Source organism: Enhydra lutris, unplaced genomic scaffold, assembly GCF_002288905.1.
Source record: "Enhydra lutris kenyoni isolate GAN:26980312 unplaced genomic scaffold, ASM228890v2 scaffoldscaffold57, whole genome shotgun sequence".
Lineage (NCBI taxonomy): Eukaryota > Metazoa > Chordata > Mammalia > Carnivora > Mustelidae > Enhydra > Enhydra lutris.
Window position 1 is genome coordinate 9,497,122 of NW_019154141.1, and position 20,045 is coordinate 9,517,166.

General features: G+C 38.3%; 1 protein-coding gene across 3 annotated transcripts in view; it reads right to left on the reverse strand.

Annotated features, from left to right (window-relative positions):
• The window catches only part of LOC111158073 (tousled like kinase 2), a 115,690-nt gene that overhangs the window by 25,580 nt on the left and 70,065 nt on the right, over positions 1-20,045 (reverse strand). For 2 of the 3 annotated variants that reach the window (XM_022519891.1, XM_022519889.1), the window contains exons 8-14: positions 18,939-19,031; positions 14,094-14,204; positions 12,994-13,130; positions 7,014-7,166; positions 4,624-4,690; positions 2,585-2,682; positions 750-831 (exon numbers count right to left, since the gene is read on the reverse strand). In XM_022519891.1, the coding sequence (XP_022375599.1) occupies positions 750-831; positions 2,585-2,682; positions 4,624-4,690; positions 7,014-7,166; positions 12,994-13,130; positions 14,094-14,204; positions 18,939-19,031 (741 nt within the window). Of the gene's footprint in view, positions 1-749; positions 832-2,584; positions 2,683-4,623; positions 4,691-6,989; positions 7,167-12,993; positions 13,131-14,093; positions 14,205-18,938; positions 19,032-20,045 lie in introns of all 3 variants that reach the window. The other variant, XM_022519890.1, reaches the window with a different exon arrangement.

The window sequence follows — 20,045 nt, forward strand, 5'->3', positions numbered from 1 at the left end:
TGTTACTGGATCTGCAGCTATCCTGAAAACCAGCTGAATTCATCATTTAGACAAACCAGCTGGAGGCACGGTGGTCTGAACGTCACCGGCCTGGCTGAAACCAGGATACTCCTTTGAACACCAGAGCTACTAAACACTTGGACGTAGAAGATGAGAACATTTTAAAAAACAAAAAGCCAGTTTTCAAGTAAGAATTAACTTTAACACATCTATTTTGTTAAAAAAAATTTTAAGAATAAAAGTAGGGGCGCCTGGGTGGTTTAGATGGTTAAGCATCTGTCTTCAGCTCAGGTCATGATCCCAGGGTCCTGGGATCAAGCCCCGCATCAGGCTCCCTGCTCCACGGGAAGCCTGCTTTCCCTCTCCCACTCCCCTCGCTTGTGTTCCCTCTCTCACTGTGTCTCTGTCATATAAATAAATAAAATCTTAAAAAAAAAAAAAAAGAATAAAAGTAACACATACTTATTTCTAACAAATGTGAGGCAGAAGTACAGAACTAGAATAAAAATCACCACAATTTCACTACCCAGAAAGGAGTGTTTTTCTTTCCTTTTTATTTTTCAAACCGGAAAACAGGGCAAAACTACTGTATCCTGCCGTAGTTACTTAATTTTACTGGAAGCAGTTCTTCTCAAGATACAGGTGCTTCAAATTTCTGAGTTTGAACAAGTAAGTATCAACCCACCATTATCACTGTTCTTCATGTTCTCCAAGTTGGTAATAATTACGAATTCAATCCTGAGACTTACCTTGTAAACTTCACTGAAACCCCCTCTACCCAAAAGATGTAACAACAAGTATCTGTCATTTAGCGTTGGATGATCTTTAAATCTGTGGGAACAGAGAATACAGAACATCCTGAGATTGAGGAATCCACGACCTTCCATACTAACGAAATTCCCAGAATTTCTCACACGCTATACACATGATTACAGCTGCCGCTGATAGTTTGGTCTAACACCGATACAGCAAGCTGTGAATAGGAAGCTCTACGGTTCAAGGAGACCGCCTAATGACAACGGACAGCACTGGCTGTAAAGCCGTAAGGCAGAACTGCTAGGCTCAGCGTAGCCACAAGTGGACCTGTGAACGTTGCTGACCTTCCTCCCTTTCCGAAAGGGAACTGTACAACGACCATCGCTAACCACTTGCTGTACGGTGAGGGGGTGCAGACTCCACCAGACCAGGGATTTTTGCACCGTGCTATTCACTTCCTCCAAAGTCCTCAAGAGCCACATGTTCCCACCATTCCAAAACTAATACAAAAAAGTTCCAAGATATTTCACATGGCCTTAAAAGTGGATTTGATTATTAAGGATGTCCCATGTTCTATATGCACTCATGTTCTCTTTTTAAGACCGTTTCATGATAGAACCGTCACCACCCACCCACCCACCGAGGATTCCACCTTGTGTTGTTTTCTAACAATAAGACACTGGCAAAAAAAAAAAACTTCACAAATATTTCTACCTAATTCTGGATCTTAAACAGCCCCACTATTAATCCTGAAATTATTTTCATTTTGAGACACTGACGTGCCTGCAGAGAAGAGGCGACACGATCGTGCGGTGCTCAGCTCTGGCGCTGTTTGGTCAAACAGTTACGGGGCCCTGGTCAGGCTGACTGACGTTCACTGCGCTACTGCCAAGATGAGCTGACAGCATCGGGCACGTGGCACCGTGCCTGACACACAGATAGCTCAGTCACGGGAACTTTCACAGAAAGAAAAGTCCACGGCACACAATGGCCAAACAAAAATACACGAGCTACGGCTACGTCCAAAAAAATCATGTTTCAGAGTCAGAAAAACATGGGAAGGAACAGCTTATGGACCGAAGCTACTTCCCACTTTAATCTACTTTTCAGCTGCAATCCTTTAAATGACTTACAAACAAAGGTGGGCATTCATCTACAGTTAATGTGCTGAACTTGAGAGAGTCTTGTTTAAAATTCCAACACCCAAATGGCCCTTAAAGGTCTTTCCAAAACCAGTGCCACCTTGGGGTGCCCGGATGGCTCAGGTATTAAGAATGCCTTCAGCTCACATCATGATCCCAGGGTCCTGGGATCGAGCCCCCATCAGGCTCCCTGCTCAGCGGGAAGCCTGTTTCTCCCTTTCCCACTCCCCGTTTGTGTTCCCTCTCTCGCTGTATCTGTCAAATAAATAAATAAAATCTTAAAAACAAACAAACAAACAAAACCACTGCCATCTTAACACAGTACCATTCCATGACACCACACTGTCACCCATGCTTCCATTTAGCAAAGCTCGCCAAGAATCTGAACACAGAGTGTATCCCAGCCACTTACAAATGCGAAGCTGTATTGTTTCAGTGACCTCTACTTGGGTAAAAGTGCTGTAATACATGTACAGATAGTAACATATAGATCTAATATATTTACATATATTTAAATTAAAGCAAATCATAGTTGTGTTCACAAACCTGTATTGTATCTTGCAACAGAGCTAAATACATCATGGAATCATTCACCCAATTTATAGTAAACAGAAACACCATTCTTGACCACTCATGTCAGAAAGTGTTCCGCAGTCTCCAACCCAACATACCCCCAAGTTGCTTACTGTGAATTATCTTCATTATGTATCCTTTTTAGTTCCCTGATATGTAGATTTCTAACCCTTTCTAGCCTTTCCAGCTCTGCCTGGATCTCTGCTTCTTCCTAAAGTGAAAAGGAAAGAAATAGCTCAGAACACAGGACACTACATTTTCAGAATCTCATTTCAAAAACAGCAGACATTTCTCTTTTGAAAGACGAAAGGAAGACGGTTTTTTTGAACTGAAAAAGATTTTTTTAAGAACTAGAAATTTAATCATAAAAAACAAGCCCACAGCAAATAATAAATAAAATTCAAACCATACAAAGGAGTACAAGTAAGAAATAAAGCCTTCTGCTCCCCTGATCCCTCCTCTCCATCACGCCCATTCCTCAGATGTAACTGCTGTTTTAAGTCTTGTGTAAATGTCCAGAAATGTTCTCTGTATTTACATACAGGCACATAATTTTTTTTTTTAAACAAAAATCAGATTCTCTAACTGGTTCTGCTTTATAAGTATGGATCATGCTTGGTGCCTTAAGTTCCACTGATTTAATAATCTCTGAGAACCCAGTAGGAAAAGCAAACACACACCAACAGCAGTTTATTAAATGCTTATTGACCATCATCACTGCAAGCAGCATCTACCAAAAATGTATGGGTTGTTAAACTTAGGAGACGCCCAATCTATAGCCAAGATGCTTCTACGAACACTGTCAATAACAATTTTTATGTGGGTGCCATTGTGTTACAATATAGCTTGTACAAGACCTTCTCTTCTTAGCCAGTTTAGGCACGAGATAAGAGCTACCATGTGATTTAAAATATCCTGGGAGTTTTTGGGTAGCTGGGTGGCTCAGTTGGTTAAGTGGCTGCCTTCAGCTCAGGACATGATCCCAGGCTCCGTACTGAGTGGGGATCCTGCTTCTCCCTCTCCTTTCCCCTCCCCCGCCATATGCATGTGCGCGTGCTCTCTCTCTCTCTTCTATGCACACATGAACTCTTTCTCTCAAATAAATTATTTTTAAAATAAAAATATAAAGTATTCTAAGAGTTTTCGTATCAAATCTGAACCACTTGTATTATGTATTTAACTTTTACCATAAGGAGAACTACTTATGAAGTTGTTGGTTTTTTTTTTTTTTTTAAGTATTTCTTTATTTGACACAGAGAGAGATCACAAGTAGGCAGAGAGGCAGGCAGAGAGAGAGAAGAGGAAGCAAGCTCCCTGCCAAGCAGAGCCCGATGCGGGACTTGATCCCAGGACCCTGAGATCATGACCTGAGCCGAAGGCAGAGGCTTCACCCACTGAGCCAGCCAGGCGCCCTGTTTTGTTTTGTTTTTAAAGATATCATTTATTTACTTATTTATCTGACAGAGAAATCACAAGTAGGCAGAGAAGCAAGCAGAGAGAGAGGGGGAAGCAGGCTCCCTGCGGAGCAGAGAGCCCAATGTGGGACTTGATCCCAGGACCCAGACAGCCCGACGTGGGACTTGATCCCAGGACCCTGAGATCATGACCTGCGCCGAAGGAAGAGGCTTAACCCAATGAGTCACCAGGCGCCCCGACTTATGAAGTTTTATGACATATCCAGAATTATCTATTGGTACATCATTGGCAGAAAAAGTGCTCCCATTGGATGGCTGGGGTTGACTAAAACCTGAAAGACATTCCATCATTAGAAATACAAGAGGGGTGGGATGCCTCTCTCTGTCAAAAAAATAAATAAATAAAATAAAATCTTAAAAAAAAAAAAAGTAAAGAAAAAGAAATATAAGAGGGGCTTAGCCTGTTGAGCCTCCGCCTCTTGATTTCGGCTCAGGTCATGGTCTCAGGATCCTGAGATTGAGCCGTGAGTCTGGTTCTATGTTCAGCAGGGAGTCTGCTTGAGGTTCTCTCTCTCTCTCATTAAAACTAATAAATAAATAAAATCTTAAAAAAAATTACAAGATGTGACAGTGAGCATTACTACTCAAAATTTCTGCAGGTATGTCAAACCGTGCCATCTGCCCCAATACCACATGTAAACTAATTTCTCCAGAAATATTTTTCTCATTACACTTACCTTTTTAAGATGACCTAATCTGAGTTTGAAGATTTCTTCTTGTTCATGGTATTCTGCTAATGTTAACCTGGAAGATAATGGTAGAAATCCCAGTAAATTATTTAAAATCATAACGTGCCTATTAGAAATACCAAGGCATCTTGTAAGGTATATCCAGTCTATTAAAATAACTAAAAGATTATCTTGCAATCCCTTGACAGGAGAAAACTTCTGTGATTTATCAGATATGACACGAAGGACTACAAATCCAGAAGACTAATTTGTAAAAAATGAGAATAAATAAGCTATATTTTTACGTTATTTATGAAATGAGTTTCGTCCACACAATCTCATGAAAATCCATTGGGAAAGGCTGCCAAAAATTATATGCTTAGGTTTTGTTTTTTTTCCTGGAGGGAAAATAATAAGCCAATGGATTTTACTATTTCTGATAACTCTTAGACAGTGCTACTATAATAATAAGAAGAATGACATAGTGGAAGAGTCCAGGATTTGGAGTCCGAGGTCTAGGGTCCAAAGTGCCACTCAGGCCACTGGCCATGTGACCCTGAACAATCAACTTTAACTTAAGTCTTAGTTTTTAAAAATGCAGCAAACAATGGTCCCTCTCTAACAAAGCTGCTGTGCCTATTAAATGAGAAGGTAAAATACTCCATCAATTGTGAAAAGGTATTTAAACACAATTCCCGAAGGGCTGACCTGATGGGCAAGCACTAATTCTGTGTTCCATTTACCCCGATCGCACCCTTACATCTTAAGAATGAGCACTTAAGAAGTGACAGCTTACTCCTTCAACTTCACTCTCTTCACGCTCTAGAAGTACACACGTACTTCAGAGTTTCAGACGCCACTATTTAGATATATCCTAAACTGCAGGAGAAAGAAGAAACAGCTATGCTATTAACCAGTTAGGGCCACAAAACAGTCTTGAGGTCTGACTAAAACAATATAAGAAGAATAACAAAAAGAAATGTATCCACTAGGGCTGTTACACCCGTCTCTTCATGGTGGCAGACATACGTACATCCATTAATCCATATCCCGTCAGTAAAAAAGGGAGCAATGAAGAAAAAAAAAAAAAAAAAAGGGAGCAATGAAAAATCACAGCTAGGGACTCTCCCCGCCTGAAATAGGTTCAATACCAGGAATGATAATGTGACTCAGTCTCAGGCTCCAGAGGAATGTTTTTGGCTTTTGGCCAAAGGAATGAGCCAAGTCACAGATACTCTAATTAAAAACTGGACTGAAAGCCTTCCAGCTTGGATCTGACACAGGACTCCAGATGGCAACTGCTTACTGACACACTACTGGCCTGGACTGAATTCTAATTATTGTTCTATGGCTAGGAAACAGGCTTCGCCTTCTATTACTTCTAAGCCAATGGTCTTATGCACAAGCATCTGACAATTTTCAAGTAATACTGGAGGGGGAGTCCCTCCACAAAATGAATATAGGAATGACAGCAAAACAAGACAATGATCAGATTAATGTGTACAACACTTGCCCAGAAACTTTTAAATTTGGGCTCCTACTTGGACTTTCTGAAGGGAAGTATTTTAAATTTTAGAATCTAGTTTTAAAATATTTATTTAAAGAATGAAGATGTTTCCAAGCTTATTCACTGTATTCTTATCACTATACTCAATGTAATTATTAGTTTATTCATCTGTTCATTTCCCCTAAATAAACCATGAAGCTCCTAAGGCCAGGGCTGTATCCTTTGGCTCTGTATGCCCAGCTTCCAGAACGGGGCCAACTGTAAGCACTTAACACAGATTTATTAAATGAATGTCAAGGAAAAGGCTTCCCAACACACTGGGTATGTATGAAGTGAGTACTGGCGTTAAGCCATCTTTCTCACTGCAATGGAGTATCATGGGCTTCTAACAATGGTGCAATTCAAATATTATTATACTTGAGGTGGATTATGGCTTAATATGTTTTTGAGAACTGATATAAAAATATAAAGGCAAAAGACATATTTTAAATAAGTAATGTTTAATTAATAAGTAATAATACAGGTAATCCCCACAAGATGGTACCAATGTACCAAAACCCAAATCGCACAGAAGCAACTATTCTCATTTGACTACCACGATGACATCACATTTGTTACAAGAGTGGCCAAAGACCATGATGACAAGTTAAGTGACATTATTTCTCCTCCTCAATCAAAAATACCTAAGTAAGATCAGAACTAAGAAAATAAATTAATTTTCCATGGTTTTTATATATAAATTGTTGAGTAAATCCATTAATGTAACTAAAAAGAAAGCTAATGCTCTAGAAATCCCCATAACTTTTCATTTTGTCCAGTGGCACTCAACGGGACATCAGTATTTTGGGGGAAGAGTGTGGTATCTCACAGCTCATGTGAATAAAGAACATACGTTTCATTTTCAGCTCCGTTGGTCTTGCTTTTCCTCTGTTTCTGCTCGTTGGTTGCTGGAGGGGCCTGTCCCATGGCAGGAGGTTTCCGCTTTGCTAACATTTTCCGTTGTCTTTCTATCTCTTCCCTTTGTGAATTTATCCTTTCCTGCTGCCTGTAGATACAAAAGATGTTGCACAGAAGAAAGTAAAAAAATTGTAACATGGCTGCAGAATAAACACAAATATCTTGGTACCTATAGATTTGACAGACTTCAGAAAAAATAAGCCACTTTAAATCAAGTAGAGAATTGATTTTAACTTTAGGTTGGAAGAGTCCAACAAATGACAACAGAAAGATTTTGTGGGGTAGGAGTCTGTGCTTTAAGACAGAAATCATGATTATTCTCAGACCAGGAAAGCAGGTGGGAACAATATCCAATTTCTACTATGACCTTATTTTCTGACTCAAGGTAGAATTTTCTTTCATTTTTAAAAAAAGATTTATTTATTTGTCAGAGAGAGAGAACAAGAGAGTACAAGCAGAGGGAGCTGCAGAGGGAGAAGGAGAAGCAGGCTCCCCACTGAGCAAGGAGCCTGATGTGGGACTCCATCCCAGGACCCTTAACCGACTGAGCACCCAGGAGCCCCTAAACTAAGTTTTTCAAAAACAAATACATTCAGAGAAAGCATAATGAGGCCTTGCAACTCATAAAAACCTAGGGAATGGGACATAAAATGAATTCATAAAAAACATATAAAGATTCTTCAGATATCTAACACCACTGCCATTAGAGGATTTCCTAATAAGAAGTCAGAATTTTCTATAATAAGCTCATTTGCAAATTAGGACTCAGGGACTCAGTAAAAATACCAATATAAGAAAACCACTTTCTTTCATGTATGCCTAACAGATATTAAGGTTTGGAGACCTGGCATATTAAAAATACACCAAGATTTGGGACTAGCCATTTAAAAGACTAAAATCTTTAAATAACCTACCCTAGTTGAGAATCAAATGCTAGCTCCCTTCTCCTTCTCTCTTTACTATGTTTCTCCTACCTCCTTTCCTTGATCCCACATTCATTTCTGCAGAATAATGGAATCTAAGTTTCTAACCTATTTTCAAATGAAATCTATTCAACCCTCTTCCCTGAACACGGTAGTACTGGGTCTCTTGACCTTCCATAGACTCTGTGTATTTTTCTTGGAAGAATGGCAACCAGGAGAACAAGACTATATTCCAGGGTGGATGCCCATAGTTTATGCTCCCATTATCTGTAAGAACAATACTGTTAGCAAGATTAACCTAATCCAGGCATTGTAAATTAAAAATCCATTCATCTGATAATACAATCCCATTATGCATTATGGGATCAGAATGAGCTGGTCACTAATGTCAATTTAACAACAGAATGGAAATCATAGAGTTTTCTGTTAGTCTGAAAAAGAACTTTTAACTATTATTAAAGATATGCCTCTCCACCAAAATACATGTATATGGCTTGAAAGAATTCTGGACTGAGACTAGAATTCTCAGGTAAAATCACAATCATCCTCTGACTCAGTGAAATGTCTTCAAGGATCTTTTTTTTTTTTTTTTTTTTTAAAGATTTTATTTATTTTTTTGACAGAGAGAGATCACAAGTAGACGGAGAGGCAGGCAGAGAGAGAGAGAGAGAGAGAGAGAGAGAGGGAAGCAGGCTCCCTGCTGAGCAGAGAGCCCGATGCGGGACTCGATCCCAGGATCCTGAGATCATGACCTGAGCCGAAGGCAGCGGCTTAACCCACTGAGCCACCCAGGCGCCCCGTCTTCAAGGATCTTAAACAGTCTCTCAAGAGGAGTTTCCCAATCAAAAAACTGGTAAAGTATCTTTAGCTCCTTTTCTATCTTTTCATGGACATGAGTGCGAGGCACAGTGAACTCTGGAGATAACCATACAACACATAGTTTAAACTGTAAACTACAGTGGGCTAGCAGAGAGCCACATAGTTTTGTCTTTGAAGACCAGCTGCTTTGGAAGATTGAGATTTTTAGCGGTCACCTTTATTAAGCATAAAATAAAACTAATTTACTCTTGGTTCTAGTTACGAATGCAAAGATTTGATCTTCGGAGACTCACCAAGAAAGGGGCCCACAGCCATCATATATATAAAGCATAAAGACAGGGTACAATGATGCTAAAACTTGGGGAAATCGTAAACCACATATTCTAAGAACGAGAGCACTTGCTGGAACGTGAAAATGGATGCGCCAGGGATCACAATTATATAGAAAAATGATTCCTACATTAATTCTTGATATTCTTGAAATGATTTAGCTACTTACACTTGCAAATAAAAAATCTAAAGATAGTTCCATCAATGATACTTCATTTAGGTTTATTTTGGGAGTGAAGCTGGGAATTATGTCAGTGAACTGTAACTTCTCTTAGAAAAGAACCATGTCTTATCAAGTCTTATATCTCCAATACATATGACAGTGCCTTTCAGAATTGATCCTTAAATATTTCTTGCACTGCATCAATTTTAGAGATTGACTGCCACTCATCACCCATGGAAAGACTATTTCCACTATCTTTTATAGAGGTGTTGATGATCTGATAAATCCATCTCACTGAAATCTAAATAACCCTATTTAAAAAGCCATTATTACCTCTAAAAGAAAACAAGACAATCAGCCTTAGGCACCATTACAGGCTGAAATAGGTCACCTAAAAAGATATGTTAAAGTTCTAACCCCCACGACTTCAGATTATAACCTTTGGAGGTAGGGTCATCGAAGAAGTCATTAGTTAAAATGAGGTCAGACCCGAGTGGGGTAGGCCCTTTAATTCAATATGACTGGTGTCCTTACAAAGGGAGAGAAGACACAGAGACACAGGGGGAACACCGTGTGAAGATGGAGGCAGAGATCAAAGCCATGCTTCCCCAAGCCACAGAATGCCAAAGAATGATCCTCCCTCGAGGCTTCGGAGGAAGTACGGTCTTTCAACACCTCAGGTTTGGATTTCCCACCTGAACTGTGAGAGACTAAGTTTATGCTGTTTCGAACCACCTAATTTATGGTATTTTGTTACAGTAGCTCTAGGAAATGAATACAGGCACCTTCAACAGAAAACTGTATTCCAGACTCCAACCATACTGTACATAGCCAGTAAGAGAGGTATTAAAAAACAAATGCACATATTTTTAGACATCATTTTAACCAAACTATTTATCATGGAGTTACTTATACACAGAGAATAATCATTTATGAAGATATCAAATATAGCCTTTACAACTGAAGAATTTCAACTTCTGCATTAAACTGAAAAGGAATTAATTTATTAAAGTGAAACTCTAGAAAATAAAATACCTGTAATTAGTAGACACTAGCCAGAAACAGTTTCACAAGAAAAGTGATGGGTATTCTATGAAAAAAAAAAAAAAAAAAAAAAAAAAAAGCTATCTACTTGGGAGAAACAATCCCTAGTTAAGGATCTCATTTAGACAGTCCCAATTGCACTCATGGCTCTACAGCAAAGTCACCGTTTTGTACTCTGTGTAATTTCCAGAACCTTCTGGGCCTCAGGGACTTGCTTGGAGTATAAAAATAAAATACTGCTATCAGCTAAAACTGTGAGCACTTCTTAAAAAAAAAAAAAGTAATTACATTTTATATCTCTATACAAGCACACTATCATTTTCAGTCCAAGTCTTTTGACATTTTAGAGACCGCCATCTAAAGAGTAACCACTGTCAAAGACTGGCAGGAGTCACCATCACATCTGGGACTCAGTCTGAGCACTAGGTGGCTTTGGCCAGTACTGGGGATGTATCTTTGGGTCCCACTCTAATGAAACTGGATGGTGTGCCACTTTTAGGGCAATCTGCATGACCTGGTCAGGGTGTCATGCCTCGGTGTAGCAGCGATTTCCACCACCCTGGTGCCTTTCTGCTCTCACCAGCCACCTTTGCTTATCAGTTGGAGATGTCGTCCTGAGTCTCTGGCACCTGGCCCAACTTGAAAGGCTTTGTTTTTCTTCCTGGGTACTACATCTCTGACTCAAGGGCCAGCCTCTTATCACACCCAAATTACACATACTCAAGGTACTCGTGTGAGGTAAAGACATACCTAAGCCAAATGGAGGGTTATGTAGCACATATAAAACACTGACTGCTAACGTGCAATCCAGAGGTATTATTAGTAAGATCAATATCTGTACTTTATTTCAGATATAAATTTGTTATTTCTTTAAGTTTCATTACTATTAAAGGAGTTCCACACTCTCCACTCACTCACTGCTCAGTAAGTTACTTCAAGAAGGAAAAAAGGAAAAGCAGTCTATGGAACCCTCCAACTCACGGTGACCTACAGATCAAAAGTCTAAGAGCCCACGATTAAAAACATAATGCCCTTCCCCCTAGTCTCAGATGAAAATAATCTAATGAATAAAGGTAAATAAGTTAGATATACCGAAAGGTATTATAACCTAAAGATACATATTTTTTTAAGTCCAGAGCTAGTATTTGCTATTTACATAGTTGAAATTTTAGGATTTTATTTTATTTTATTTTTTAAGATATTCTAACATTTTTTTTTTTTAAGATTTTTTTTTTTTTTAAATTTATTTGACAGACAGATCACAAGTAGGCAGAGAGGCAGGCAGAGAGAGACAGGACGAGGAGGCAGGCTCCCCGCTGAGCAGAGAGCCCGATGCGGGACTCGATCCCAGGACCCTGAGATCATGACCTGAGCCAAAGGCAGAGGCTTTAACCACTGAGCCACCCAGGCGCCCGAAATTTTAGGATTTTAAATGTCAATTCTCTCCTTGAAGTAAATACTTGAATGTTTCAAAAAGTTATGATAAAGCAAAAGAGTGCTTAAGATTCCAAATTGCTGGGGCGCCTGGGTGGCTCAGTGTGTTAAGTCTCTGCCTTTGGCTCAGGTCATGATCTCACGGTCCTGGGATCGAGCCCTGCATCGGGCTCTTTGCTCGGTAGGGAGCCTGCTTCCCCCCGCCACCCTTCCTGCCTCTCTGCCTACTTGTGTTCTCTCTCTCTCTCTGTGCCAAATAAAAAAATAAAATCTTTAAAAAGATTCCAAATTGCTGACAGTCGCACACTGTGGCTGGCCCCCAGCCTGACCACTGGCTTAGCTCCTGCCTTTGAGGGAGCCACTATCAAATGACAGGAAATGGTCTCCTTAAAGGGCCTCAGGGGCATATCTTGTAATGTTCTTCTAGGGTTTTATTTTGTTTTATACCTAACTCAGGACATTCTCCCTTAGGTCCTTGCCCATTTCATTTTTCTATGGGCCCAGAATCAATATGCTTACTGACTCCTCATGAGAATCCATTACATAATTTAAAGTCAAGTTCTACATTTTTCTTAACTTCAGCAATTGCTTTTTTTTTTTTTTTTTAATTTTATTTATTACTTTGAGAGAGAGAGAGAGACAAAGAGAGAGGGAGAGAAGCAGACTCTCTGCTGAGGAGGGAGCCTGATGCGGGGCTCAATCCTGGGACTCCAGTGTCATGACCTGAGCCGAAGGCAGACATTTCACCCTAAGCCACCTGGGCGCCCCCAATTCTGATTCTTTTAGACTTTAATGTAGAACTCATTTACTATTTCTCTGATGACTTATGTCATTTTTTTCCAGGACTTTCCCTCATTCCCTACATTTCTTTACACTTGTAGGGACTAAAGCTGAATGAAAAGAGGACTACCACAACTAGAATTTTTTTTTTTTAATTTTAAGATTTATCTATTTATTTGAGAGGGAGAGAGGGAAAGCACAGAGGCTAACACAGAGCACAGGGAGAAGTAGACTCCCCGCTGAGCAGAGAGCCTGACGTAGGGCTCCATCCCAGGACTCCAGCACCATGACCTGAGCCAAAGGCAGATGCTTAACCGACTGAGCCACCCAGGTGCCCCCACAACTATTCTTTTTAATGACTGCAATTACAGAAAACTTAAAGCAACTTTTCAACTTCAATTTAATCACTGCAGTTCACTTACTTGATAAGGTTCTGGAAAGCGTAACCATCTGTCCATTGTTCAGTAAAAGAGGCCCCATGTCGAACGGTGGTAAAGTGTCCTAATCTCAAGCGGTCTTGCATGCTCTTATCTCTACACGCCATCTTCTCTTGTTTTGACTTGGAGAAAGGACAAACAGAAAAGAACTGTATTCTCCAATGAGAACTCAGAGCACGGTGTTCATGTTCCACACTATAGTGATCAAAGTTTAGTACAACTGGCTGACCCTATGTGGTCTTTAGGAAGTACCCTAAAACTTTAAATAAATTCTCTATATTAATAAAGAAAAAGTGTTTCCTTTCTCTAAAATTAATGAATTTTAAAAGCTGAATCAACGTTCTCCTCAGTATCTCTGACACCAATAAGATAACCCACTTCCCTTTTATCAGTGTTCCCTGCCTTTTTAACAGCGTTCTCAAGATTTCAGCAGACGTAATCACCAATCTGATGGAAACCTTTAGCCGGTAATAATTTATTTCATTAGCAGTACTGCTATTTTTCAACAGAAAATAAATATGCACTAGAGATATAATTTAAAAAAACTTGTAAGAAATAGTTATTAAAAACTACTACAGTCACAACTAATCAATTACTATAATAAAGAAAGCAGCCAATTAAAGTAGTCACATTCAAGTATATGTCAACTTAATTTTTTTTAAAGCACAAAAAAGCACTTAATTATCGCATTACTATATACGTAAGTTACTCCAAATACCATCTCTAAAATGGAAATGTAACTACTGCTAAGCATTTGCAACAGTAATAGGATATGCAATCCAAAGGACAGGATGAATGTAAGAATGTAGGAGAGTGACACTGCAAATAAATTCAACTAGGCCAAGCTGTCCCTGCCCAATCATCACACACCAACCAAGGCACAACCAAAAACAATCCCCCCAATTATCGTTCTGGTTGCTTGCACCAATGTCCACGTAAGAAAGAATTCTGTCAAATCATATGAAGTCTTCCCCTAAAAAGCCGTACTTCAAAGTATTTTCACCTCAGGTGAGGAGTAAGGAGCCCCAGCAATGCCACCCCCTGAGCATCCAGGGATGCAGGGTTCAGGCCACCATGACACTCACCTTTTCTATAAGGAGTTTCTTGCTCATCGTCACACATCGATTTAATCGTTCTTTGTACTTCTCTAGCATCTTTTGCTGTTCGTCAATTTGTCGCCTCAAATCACAGTTGGCCTTCAAGGGTGAAACATTTTTTAAATTAGCTCCAAGGAAGATAGATGAATACAAAAGCAGTTTTTAAGGAGTCCAAACATAATTTCTTCTTGCTCAATCAAAAGCAAAATTAACGTTCAAAGAGCTAAGAGTAATTAGATTTAAAAAACAAATACTTCATTCCTTTAGTCTCTCTTCCTAAACTTATCTATTTAAGTAAGACGAATTGTCACTACAAGCGGGCATGTTTTTCTACGGATCATGTTTTACTTCTCTCAAAAGGCAGTTGTAAGTAAATCCAGTACATCACATATACCTAAACTGTCGCAAAATAAGAAACCTACAACTGAGATGTTTAAAATATATTCAAAGGTAATGAAATACTTTACAGCACTCACAGAATATTTACAAAGGATAATTAAACACAAAAAAATTACAGAATTTTTTTAAAAACCACAAAATGTTCTTACGGTCAATTATTCTTTGTTTTTCTATTCTTGTTTCCAAAGAAAAAGGGACATGAATTTACACAAATGTTTCTTACCAGAGAAGCCAGACACACCCATGCCCGCATAAGACAGAACTAACAAACAAGAGGAATACGAGGCCCTAGTTCTCAAGAATGCCAGAATGTAAATACACAGTTAATTTAGCTGTGGTCAGAATGATGGGCTAAATAGTTTGAAAAAAGTCAAACCTCCTGCAATAACAGAGAAGGGAAGAACCACTAACCCAAGTTCAATCCTGACTTGCAATTTTTTAAAACTTATTCTTATATTAACAAAAGATCTCTACTCTTTCAGCAAATAAATGCTACTTTATAATAATGTCCTTGAGTTGTGAAAAAAAAAAAAAAAAAGATCTGGTATTTCCCAATCATATGATGTAAGTGTTTCTGAAAACAGTAAAAAGCACAAATGGAAGCTACTACAGCACACACATTTTTGAGACATTACAGCTTCATTTTTAAAGTGATCAGTGTACAACAGCTTCCATCTCCAATTTCTACTCATATGTATAATTTCTATCACTTCTTTGTAGAGAGTTCTATGGACCACTCTATCAAAGGCAAAGTAAAAGTACATTTGGGTAAATGTGACTAATTCACAATAAAGAATCTACAGGGTGCCTGGCTGGCTCAGTTGGTAGAGCCTGAGCTGCCTCATCTCAGGGTTGTGAATTCGAGCCTCATGTTGGTGTAGAGATCACTTAAAAATAAAATCTTAAAAAAAAAAGAAAGAAAGAAAAAGAATCTGTAAGAGACTATGTAATGTTTACATAAAATTCAATCTCCTTTTGGAGGGTGAGGATTCCCTTAAAATCTGTAATCAAATGTATGGAATCAATCTCTGGCAGCTTATTTAAACTTTTTAGAACTCTAGGGGCGCCTGGTTGGCTCTGTCTACAGAGCATGTAACAACTCTTGATCTTGGGGCCGTGAATTCAAGCCCCACGTTGACTGTAGAGCTTACTTTAAAAAAAAATAAATTAAATTAAATTTTAAGGGGCACCTGGGTGGCTCAGTCAGTTGAGGGCGGACTCCTTTCAGCTCAGGTCATGATTGCAGAGTCCTGAGACCAAGTCCCAAGTCAGGCTCCATACTGGGCATGGAGGCTACTTAAGATTCTCTTTCTCCCCTCCCTTCCTCTCCCCACCCAACTCCTGTTCATGTGCACACACACTTACGCTCTCTTAAATAAATAAATTAATTAAATAAAATACAATAAAAATATTTTTTTTAAGATTTTATTTATTTGATAGAGAGAGGGAGAAGGAAAGCACAGAGGAAAAGTGAGAGGGAGAATCAGAATCCCCGCTGAGCAGAGAGCCTAATGGGGGGCTCGATCCCAGGACCCTGAGATCATGACCTCAGCCAAAGGCAGACGCTTAACCGACTGAGCCATCCAGGTGTACCAAAATACAATAAAATTTTAAGAACTCTAAATTTTTGTGGTTTTCTAGGACTAACAACTTTGTATTCAGATTTAAAACAGCACCTGCCTACCTCCTGATGCTGCCTTATTCAACATCTCACCAAAATGGAAAACCCCAAGGAACCACCCATGCCTGCCTAAAAGGAGACATAAGGAGCACTCATTCCCTGCATTCCAGATCAGAAACACAAATTCTAATCAACTTAAAAAATATGGCAGCTGCCTTCAGTGTCCTCCTTTTTGACACCTCCATTCCTTTGGTATTGTTCTACAGCCAAAAACTACACCCTTCAGAAAACAAGGGAGTGGAAGGTAGGTAATGGTGAGTAAAGGGAACATACGGTTTCCTAGAAAATGAAAGCAGACATCTTTTTAAAATTCAAAAAGAGTACTAAGTCAGGATTCAAGTTTTTCACATACTCCATTTTCACAATCTTAACAGTCAGGTGAAGAAAGATGAGCCCATGATCCTTTTTCAGTCCAGCGCAGCTTCTCTGGACAAAAACCCGTCAATACTGAAATTGGGCTACGAGCTCTTTAAACCCACAATCTACCTAATTAAAATCTTGGCAATTCAAGCAGCAATATGAAGCAGCACCCATATGAAATGAACAAAAACAGGAATAAGAGCAACCCCAAGCAAGCACATATGCTAACAGTGAAAGATGGAAGGTAAGTACTGAGTCTAAACGTCCCTCTCCTCATGGAAAGGTAGAGCAAAGCAAACAACCAGAAGAAGAGATCTAAGTACAGATACTTCTGTGTGAGGAAAGTGAACATCAGCTTGAGAACCATGAACATGATTTCCCTAAAGAATCAAAAGAACATTTTAGAATGCAGCTTCTCATAGTCCATAAAACACAAAAAGACGTGGAGTCTATGAAGTCACAGGCAAAAACCATAAAGAATGCACAACGTGGAAAAAGAAAGTGAATTACGTAGGGGGAAAAAGTAAACTAAAAATGTAAATAACAGAATCGAAATTGACATAAGAGACTGTAAACAGCAGAAAATGTAAGGAAGAGAAACTAATGAGATTCAGAAAAGAAGATCAATCATATTAAGTAAGACTTGAAGTGATAGAAATAAAGGGAAGAGATCAAGGATTCAAGCTAGAAACCGAGGAAGAGGCCAACTTAAGACAGAAAGAGGCAAAAATTAAGCATAACCGCACATTTCCAGAATAAAAATTTAGAGACCTATGTGTAGATGTACCCTGGCAAAATTTTTTGAAATACAAAAATAAGGGATGACAGTACTATAATCATCACAGAAAACAGACTACAGTTTGTTCCTTTGGTCACAGTCTTCTCAGAAATAGTAAATACTAAAAAAAAAAAAAACAACTGTAAAAGGTGCACACACGTGTATATATATGTGTTACAATTTGGAGGTAAGAGGAGAAGCCTAACAGGTTATGACACAAAAAGAACACTTTTTATACAGGAAGATAAGAGAAAGAATTCTCAGATCTACAAGGAAATAAAAAACTTAACACTGATATATCCTTCTTGAAAAATAATTACTTAAAATGTATGCCAGTCAACTAAAAGTAAGAAGACAAAAACTGTGATTAAAAAAAAAAAAATGAGTTTAACATGTGTAACTAATTATTATAAATTAGGTCATAAAACTGCTTGTAATATAGGAATTATTCTTATATAAACTATTAAAATAATTTAATAATAATAGTCTCAAAACATCAGATGTTACTCAGACTGGGCTTATATTTTAGATATGTGCTCAATTCCAGGTTTTATACAGAGTGGGAGTCAAACACAGTACTTTTTACTATATTTGGTAATAACAGAAACAGGTAAAATTTTCTGGAGAGAGATAATCACAATACAGTGACTTTTATTATCTTTATTAATAAACATTACTTTCTTCAAACAGTCTTGCCCAATAAGACTGCAGATCTGCACCCAGCTGTGTCATGGGAGCCCTGGAAGCTCCTCCAACAACACCTTCAGGGCCCCATGGAGCCAGCTGGAAAACTGTGTTAGCACAAATGATGATCAAACCTACACCTTTCTAAATCACTGGAGAAGATAAACTTGTTAATCAATTTTATTTATAAGTCAGTAAGACTTATTTATATACGCATTTATATGTATGTATATATACAACACATACTACTAATGGCTCAAAATTACTGAAGGAAATGTACCAAATGTTCTACTCAGTTAACGGAATTATGGGTGTCGTATTTCTCAGTGCTCTCTAAATGTATTATAAAGAGCACAGACTGCTTTTAAAAGAAAAAAACCAAGTTTTTATTAAGGAATGGGTCAGTCAGTATGCTAGTTGCATATTAAAAATATATTTTTAAAATATCATCATGTATTTCCTAGAAGTATCTTTTAAATTCCAGATTAGGTTATTTTTGAAGTTTTTCTTGTAAGCACAAAAACCTTTAGACAAATACTCATAAATGACCTAAAATACAAAAAGCAGGGCTGAAAAGTACCTGTGAAATAGTTTTAAAAATTCAAGAATATTACCAAAACTTCTCTGAACAGAAAAACAATATTTTACGTTGTTTCCCACTGTTCCAGATGAAATACAATACTCCATATATCTATTTCTCTAGTATATATTTAAATATTAAAATCCTACAATGAAAGATTTCCAATTTAAAGATAGAGCTTAGAATACAGGTTTGATCCTATTTCCTACTCAGATTCCCTCAGATTAAAGGAAAATATCCAAATGTTACTAACTTTGTTATTTGCTGACAGTAATTATGATATGTGCATAACCCGAATAGTCACAGCATCAGTGCTTGTTATAAAATCTCTTACGACATTTTAATACTTACTCTTAACAAATCATCTATTCTTCCCTCCTTCTTTTCTAAGTCAGAATTCTTACTGTTTTCTAGTGCAGATATTTTTTCTATTGTGAGGTCAGACTATACAAAGAGAAAACAAATTAAGATTAGTCTCAAAGTGTTACATGTCATCATACTTTTCTCATTACTCTTCTGGGGGAAAAAAGCACTTACTAACACAGATAGCCTGGAATCACATGGCTAAAGAAATTAAATCTGCTTTCCTCACCCATTCTTTAAATCTTGCATTTTGCTACACCTGCACTTCAATTCTGGTATCAAATACATGAATTCTCAAATGACGGTGCATTGAGCAATATAGAAACAAACTACTCTAGAAATGAAACTAACTTTGAGTAGAAAAGGAGTTCAGAGGAGGGAGGACCCAAATCTCTAAAGAACTAACACGCCACCTAGTGGAAACAAAGAACAATCAGATGGGGAGAAATAAAGTTTTCTGAATCAGGTCTGTTCAACTGTCCAAAAGCTGATCATTCAAATAAAAGTAAAATCTACTCCTGAAGGTTGTATAGCTCTTAAGATTTAAGAAATTCTCCTAGATTGCCAAGCATCTTGTCTTGAAGGCAACACACTGCCAGGAGGCTTCAAGCAAACACAGTGTTCTATTCGGCTAGCTCAACACTACAGAATGGAGGATGTATCCACTATCCTTTTCAGATACTAACTTTGAATGTTCACAACATTCCCTAAATTAAAAAGAGTTTCTGAAAACTCTTTAAGGAGGAAATTATGTTGGTGTGCCACATGTTAAAGGAGTCTAGCTAGGTCCTGTCAAATAAGCAGGTGAAAGGAATCAATAAACTACTTTCATAAAGTAGGGAATTAACATTCACTGAAGTGTATTCTAAGCACTGCCCTTATTAGCATTTTGTATACATTGTCTGAGAGAATCAGAATCAACCACATTCTACAGACGATTTGTACTCAAGAACTGAGGCCCAAAAAGACAGTGTTAGTTGCAGAGCCAGAATTCAAACTCAGGCCTATAGATAGTATCCAAAGCAAGTGCTCTTTCCTCAATACCATGCTACAGTACAAGCATTTCTCTGCAACACACTAGAATGGCAAAGAAAC